The 7,481-nt window shown below is 36.8% G+C and overlaps 2 protein-coding genes across 4 annotated transcripts; both read left to right on the top strand.

Moving 5' to 3' along the window:
* Positions 1-1,749: 1,749 nt before the first annotated feature.
* Positions 1,750-2,951, top strand: LOC106332188 (F-box/kelch-repeat protein At4g38940-like). Of its 3 annotated transcripts, none has more exons than XM_013770665.1 (2): positions 1,750-1,873; positions 2,026-2,951. In XM_013770665.1, the coding sequence occupies exon 2, from the start codon at positions 2,048-2,050 to the stop codon at positions 2,834-2,836; it is 789 nt and encodes a 262-aa protein (XP_013626119.1). In that variant the 5' UTR covers positions 1,750-1,873; positions 2,026-2,047; the 3' UTR covers positions 2,837-2,951. The 3 variants fall into 3 exon arrangements, with proteins under 3 accessions (XP_013626119.1, XP_013626117.1, XP_013626118.1); XM_013770663.1 differs by having other exon boundaries at positions 2,022-2,951; XM_013770664.1 differs by having other exon boundaries at positions 2,000-2,951.
* A 1,328-nt stretch (positions 2,952-4,279) lies between these two features.
* Positions 4,280-6,943, top strand: LOC106331804 (protein FIZZY-RELATED 1-like). The gene is made up of 8 exons (XM_013770217.1): positions 4,280-4,862; positions 5,365-5,487; positions 5,558-5,662; positions 5,746-5,988; positions 6,054-6,350; positions 6,424-6,486; positions 6,551-6,619; positions 6,714-6,943. The coding sequence occupies exons 1-8, from the start codon at positions 4,359-4,361 to the stop codon at positions 6,765-6,767; spliced, it is 1,458 nt and encodes a 485-aa protein (XP_013625671.1). The 5' UTR covers positions 4,280-4,358; the 3' UTR covers positions 6,768-6,943.
* Positions 6,944-7,481: the final 538 nt, after the last annotated feature.

Here is a 7,481-nt window from a genome sequence, read left to right as displayed (position 1 = left end):
AGCTATTGGAAGTGTTCTGGGTCGTGCTGAAGCAGAGGCTGAAGTACTTGACGGTAGAGACACATAAACGGGTAGCTTAGGAATCTTTCAGTAGCAGATGTTAGGGTGTTAACAGGCTGGCTAAGCTGATTAAGCAGATCTTGTAATTGAGTGTACAAGACGATTTCTAATAAAGCTATTGGTGTGTGCTTGTGTATTTTGTCTCTCTTGATTTAACTTCTGCGTTAGTATTGTTGTTTCATCTTGCACTAACAGTAAATGCTGAAGAGCCAAATAAAAATTCAAGACAAATTCCACTTCCATATGCAGAAGTATTACGCTTACAAAACGTCTATCTCGTTAAGACGTTAACAGATTGTGGCGTAATGATTCATTATATAGTGGGTCCGGTTGAGTTTGGACAGTCTTGGCCTGGGAGACTCATTTATTGGGTTCTAAAAATCAAACTCGCAGGATATCTCTCCCACACTCAGAACTCGAAACACTCATTTGGGATATGGATTACAGGCTTCAACACTCGGCAGTCCACGGAGCTGATCTTGATGACTCGACATCAAAGAGTATGGCATTGTTTCTCGATATAGTTTGAAGGATTTTTCTAGGATGATGGGACGTCTCAATGACTTCAATCTCTCCTTTGTACCTCAGGCGGAAAACTCTGCAACATAAATATTAGCCAGGAGTGCTAGTTATTATCATAGGTTATTTATCTTTTATTATCGTAATATTTCGATTTATTTATTCATACCACCTCAAACTTATTAATAAAATGATAGTTCGATATAAAATAATCAATTTTGCATAAATGTCTTTCATTTGATATCAACACAATGTTATGTATAGTTAACCACTTTTCCTCCATAAAAACGAGCTTTACAAAATCATCAATATCAGTTTTTATTTTCCGTTTAATATTAGTTATTAAAAAGTAAAAGTCTCAAAACTACTAAATCTCATATTCTACTCAAATGGGTTCAAATTAATTTCACTACTAAAGAATTCATAATAAAAATTATATATATCAGTTCCAAGAAGATATAAATTTAAGACTCATTACACAAAGCAAACTATTTGATCTTCTTCATTAGATAAACAATGTAAATAAGAATATCTATATTACATAATGTCAACCAAATTATGATGCATGCAATATCTTCGAAAAAGAAATTATAAAGTAAAAGTACTAAAACAGAGAAGAACATGAAGAAAAAAAAGATATGAAATTTAGATGTAGAATAGAATAAAAATAATTATCATTAATTTTGATTAATTAATGTCAAAATGAATGATAGGAATAAATAAAAATGAATGAAAATAATTTTTTTTTGAAAAAAGAATATGAATATTAAATTTTCTGAATATTTTTAGAGAAATAGTGACTATAAGATGAATGCGTTTTAAAAAAAATTACAATGATTAATTTTCCAAAAAAACTAAATTTGAAAATGCACAAATATTATTAAAATTATTTAATAATAGAAACGACTTCATAATTTTTTTTATTTCTCCAATGAAAATTGATGAGGAAAAAAATTCTACTTTTTCTTATTTTTTTTACAAAATTGAATTGGGAGGAATGCAAAAAAAGAAAAATGTCTGAATACAACTAACAAACATCAAGCTACCATTGTTTACGAGTATTAATGGGCCCAATCAAGATGCAGAATAAATGGTTGAGCTATGGACCTCAAACTGAAATGTAATAAAACCTTATTATGGTCGACAATTAAAACGACACACTTTTAGCATTTTAACATAAACCCCTGAAGACAGATTCCCCTCACTCCGCATCTTCTCTTTCACTCTTTGGGTCTCTTGAGTGTCTGAGCGAAGCCCTAAACTTCCTTGCTGAAAGTTTTCTCGCCATTTGCAGGTTGGTCCGAAAAATCTCAAATTTTCTTTCTATCAATGATAAAAATTGAATCTTTTTCTTTTGTTCCATAAAAATTGAAACTTTTTATCTGTTTGCTTAGTATTAGTGTTTTTAATTGACACTTAGTTCTGTCTGGACTTGGACTCAGAAAGGCCAACAAAGCTTCATATACTGATGTCTGAAAATATGGAGCAATCCCCGGAGCTGCCACTGTCGTCTCTGGTTACCTCCCTTCCAGATGACATCATTGTTGATATTGTAGCACGTCTACCGATTAGCCATTATCCGACTCTCTCCCTCGTTTCCAAGATTTTCCGGAAACTCATTGCCTCGCCTAAGCTATACAAGAGACGAACCTTGCTAGGCTTCACCGACCACCGTCTCTATGCTGTCCTCCGCGACCGCAAAACTGGTGATTGCCGTCTCTACATTCTCCACCGTAGAGCCAACAGCAGTAACCGCTTGGTCGTTGTTCGGTCACTTCCTCCTATGTCTTCTAGTGAAAGCTATGGCTCGTTGGGTTCCAATACATATGTGTTTAACTATCTCGATGACTGTACATCTCACACTGTGCAGCCCATCTCCGTCACACCTCAGTGCATGCCTGAGGACTGGGATGGTGCGTGTGTGGTTGACGATGTCCTGTACTATCACGATTGTTGGGGGAAGGTGTTAAGGGCGTATGATCCAAAGCAGAGCTGTTGGAGTGTTGTCAGGGGTTTGGGTGAGTTCTTAGCTGCTGAGACTACCCGATCACAGTGGTCTAATACAGTGAACTATGGTGCGAAGAAGTTGGCTCTCTTCTTTCCTAAAATACATGAAGGCAAGGAGATGATTTGTTGTGCGGAGATTGCTTTGGAAAAGCGCCAGGGAGGAGAGATTTGGGGTAAGATGGAGTACTGTGATGTTGTCATTGACGATGGGCTTTTTAACATTCTGAAATGTGTGACTGTTGTAGTTTGATGCACGGTGAAACCTTAGTTACTTCTTAGTTTCACTATGGTAAATCCCATCGTGTGGATGTGGTTGAAAGTTTCCTCACATGTTAATGTAGACTAAACCTTGAGAGCTTGTTTTATGTTGTTCGTTTAAAACTTACCCTATGCTTTATGCTTAAAACGTTTTCTTTAAGCTTTATACGGGTTTTGTTCTTTTTCGTATAAGGGTGGTTATGGTCCTATGGATCAAGTCTTGTCGATATAGATGATGACACAAAGAAAAGAAAAACAAATGATATTTGGTCCATTGTGATTTTTTTCCATGCCACTGCTTTAAGCTATCTTAGTTTATTGTCACACTAGCATAACGTAAGTTTTACAATAATAGTATGGAGTTTCAGGCAGAGAAGTTTAGGTTACACTTACCTTGAGCTGGGCAATTGGGTTTATTCGGGTTTTGGATTACAGATTCATGAATTTCAACTCCATTAAGATATTATAAAAGTTCGAGTTGGACTAGGTTTGGCTTTAGTGGAGTTTGGTTAAGGTTTAGTTACATGTCTAAGATCTGGTTGAACCCGAAATAGTTCAGATTTCAGATATTAATCGAGTATCGGTTCCAAAAATATTGATTTGTACTTGAATAAACTCAATATATTTCCAATCTTTTCAATAAATTTGTATATGTGACTTCTTCAAACCATGTTGTTGTTCTTCATCATTACTTTAGGACACTCGTCTATCAACCATATGAGATTCATCCTTAAATTATATATGACAACATCAGACATATCATGACAAAACCAAAGCTTTGTACGAACGAGAAACGTACATAATAAAATGCAAACAAATTAAAATTAACAACTAGCAACTCTATAAACGTAAAAAGTTATTTAAGCCTTAAGAAGACTTCAGAACCAAATTTATTCTTTGTTAAACTTTGAATGCAATTGTTAGAATATAAAAACATCAATATTGATCAAATACCAAAATATATATATATTTAAGTAAGTAGACGACAAAAAATATATTAAAATAACTATTTAAGGTAATTATTCATGTAACTGATAATTATTTATGCATTCATTAATATCTTAGTGTTTTTTGGATACATTTAGAGATTCAGATCAGTTTTAGTATACGTGTTTTTTTTGGAATATTGAAATTTTTGGATTTTTTGGGACATTCATTTGGGTTCCTGTTTACTTTAGGTAAAACCCTAAACCCGAAATACCACGAAACAAAATCTATTTGGTGTTTATGTTAGGCTTGGTTGGGTTGGATTCGAGTTTTTGGTTTGGCTTACACAGGCCTACACTTAACCATTTTTTATTGGGCTGCGTTAAAAATAGTTCTTGGGCTGAGCCCAATTAAACGGTCCATAAACAGAAAGGATGCACTGTACAAACTATAAACTCTATCGCACCTGATCACCCCCTTGTTTTCGCACCATTTTTCCCTTGACGATTTCTGTTTCCCTGAGAATTTCCCGGGAAAGAAAGGAAAAAAAAAAAAACAGAAAAGATTTTCCCAAATCTGAAATAATCATGGAGGAAAGAAGCAGCAAGAGAATCAAACCAACCATGGAGGAGGACGAAGAAGATCCTTCATCTTCATCATCTCAGCTAAACCTCCCACCGTCAATGAATCGACCAACGGTCTCACTAGAGACCCAACGAATCAACCGTTTAATCCATTCCGACCACTACCACTCTCCCTCCAAACCAATCTACTCCGACCGGTTTATCCCGAGCCCATCCGGTTCTAATTTCGCTCTTTTCGGCCTCGAACCTTCCCCCAAGAAGGACGGGAAAGAAGATGGGCCTGGCTCTTACGCCGGTATGCTCCGAACCGTGCTTTTCGGACCGGAGACGCCGGAGAAAGCAGATGTCGTTACTGGGTTCTCTCCTTCTTCAAGGAATATTTTCCGGTATAAGACGGGGACGCAGCGGCCGGTGAACTCGTTTCCGCCGTTTGGGTGTGATGAGGGGCCTAGTGTTAGCCGTAGTCCGGTTAAGTCGCCGAGGAATATTCTCAAGTCTGCTTATAAGGTGAGAGTGTTTCTTACGGTGATTAGGGTTTTTAAAGTTATGGACTTTAGGGTTTGTGAGTTGAAATTAGGGTTCAGAAGTGTGGATTTGTGTTGAATTGGATTGAATTGTGTAGCTTCGATTGATATCTTTAAGTTTTTGTAGTATGTGTGAAACTTAAAAGCGCTCTCTTTGTACAGTCTTTGCTAGTGTTTAATGAACTGTTATCGAAGAATGTGTGATGTCTATCTACTCTTTATACAATGAGTATAAATAATGTCGATTCTTCCTGATATTGCATCTGTCATGTGAATGTTACTAGTGTAGATTTGTGTGTGTGTTTTTGGATGGATTAGTCTAGCGTTGATACATTTTAGGAATTGATCTCTTTGAGTGAATGTGTGTGTGTGGAGTGAACTGTTTTTGAAGAATGCGTAATGTCTACTCTCTATCCAGTGATTATAAATGTAGGTTCTTGCTGATGTTGCATTTGTCTTGTGGATGTTGTTGTTGTTGTTGTTAGGTATTGGATGCGCCGGCTCTGCAAGATGATTTTTACTTGAATCTCGTGGATTGGTCTGCGCAAAATGTACTTGCAGTTGGATTAGGGAGCTGCGTTTATTTGTGGAATGCTTCTAGTAGCAAGGCGAGTTTCTTTCTTTCTTTTTCTTTACTCAAAGAATGTTCAAATGTTTTTGACACGGAATGACTTTCAGGTAACTAAGTTATGCGATCTCGGTGGCGATGAAAGTGTTTGCTCAGTGGGTTGGGCACTACGTGGAACACATTTGGCTATTGGAACTAGTAGCGGAACCGTAGAGGTATGTTGAACATATTTAGAGTTTTTTTAAAAAAATCTTTTTATGGACAACTTAATCTTACTGCTTTTCTTTTCTTTCACTAGATTTGGGATGCGTTACGCTGCAGGAGAATAAGAACGATGGGAGGACACCGGCTAAGAGTAGGAGCCGTGGCATGGAGCTCATCTGTTTTATCTTCCGGTAGCAGAGACAAGAAAATACTTCAGAGAGACATACGTTCTCAAAAAGATCATGTCAGTAAGCTAACAGGTCACAGATCCGAAGTCTGCGGACTCAAATGGTCTTACGACAACCGCGAGCTAGCATCAGGCGGAAACGACAATAAGGTAAGATATATAATTGGGTCTGTTTCCTCTTTGGAACACGGGTAATGATTCTCGGGATGGTGCAGCTTCTCGTATGGAACCAACATTCAACAAAACCGGTTTTGAGATACTGTGAACACACAGCGGCGGTTAAAGCCATTGCTTGGTCTCCGCATCTTCATGGACTTCTTGCTTCAGGTGGCGGCACTGCTGATAGATGTATCCGTTTCTGGAACACGAAGACAAACACTCGTTTAAGTTGCGTGGACACTAACAGTCAGGTGTGTAATTTGGCTTGGTCCAAGAACGTGAACGAGCTTGTGAGCACGCATGGATATTCACAAAATCAAATCATCGTTTGGAAATACCCAACCATGTCTAAAGTAAGAGTTCTCTGTCTCTCTTTCTTGCTGACGTTTAGACAACAACTGAACATGTCTTTTTGATCTCTTACAGTTGGCAACTCTGACGGGTCACACGTTTCGTGTTCTGTATCTTGCTGTTTCACCCGATGGACAGGTTAGAATATCTACACTTGCATCAACGGTAGTTTCTCTTGTGTGATGGATCTTGTCTGTTGCAGACGATCGTTACAGGAGCAGGAGATGAAACGTTAAGATTTTGGAATGTGTTCCCTTCCCCTAAATCTCAGGTAAAGAAAGAACATTAATATGATTTATTCCTGTCTCTTAGTCACAACAATGCATAACACAAACACACATGTGCTCTCTGTTTCTTGTTCTCAGCGCAGGGAGAGCGGGATTGGGGCCCTGTCCTTTGGGAGAACAACAATCCGGTGATCTCTTGAGAATATGATATAGCTGGGTCGTCAATAACCATACCTTGCATAGTTTTTGGAGTGATGGTGTGATTCTTTAGGTCTCCTTTTGTGTATATAGTTTGAATTTTTACAAATATTTAACTATTTTTCAACGATTTTTACATAAACAAAACATGAACGTAAGCATAATCAACCACATTTTCTTCTGCAACTTGATCATTAGACAAATGAGAAACAAACAAAACACTAATTGTTTAAAGCAATCACAATTTCCGGTTTTGACGGGAATACATAATTTTCTTTTGGCGGAAAAATACAATTTTTCAATTTTGACGGGAAAATGTACACGATTTTGATTTTAGCTAGGGGTGTTCAATCCGGATATCGATTCGGTTTAGGTTCGGTTTTTTTCGGTTTTCGGTTTTTCGGTTAGTAAAATATAACTACCATTCTAAATCCATATTTACTTCGGTTCGGTTCGGTTTATATACCGTCGGTTTATTCGATTTTATACCAAAAGCCATAATTATTTAGTTTGAGATCATATTATATGAATTTTAGAGTCATATTGTCAACACAGCCATTTATTAAAAATATATTATATGTTCAAATAAATGAACAAAAACGTAAAAATGCTTCTACCATCAAATAAAATAATCAAATCTATAACTAAAATCAAAGCTTGAAATTTTGAAAATAAAAATATGAAACAAAACAGAAACATGAAAGAAAA

The sequence above is a fragment of the Brassica oleracea genome, chromosome C3, assembly GCF_000695525.1.
Source record: "Brassica oleracea var. oleracea cultivar TO1000 chromosome C3, BOL, whole genome shotgun sequence".
Taxonomy (NCBI): Eukaryota; Viridiplantae; Streptophyta; class Magnoliopsida; order Brassicales; family Brassicaceae; genus Brassica; species Brassica oleracea.
The sequence above is the reverse complement of the archived record's forward strand: the minus strand, read 5'-3'. Positions and strand labels throughout refer to the sequence as shown.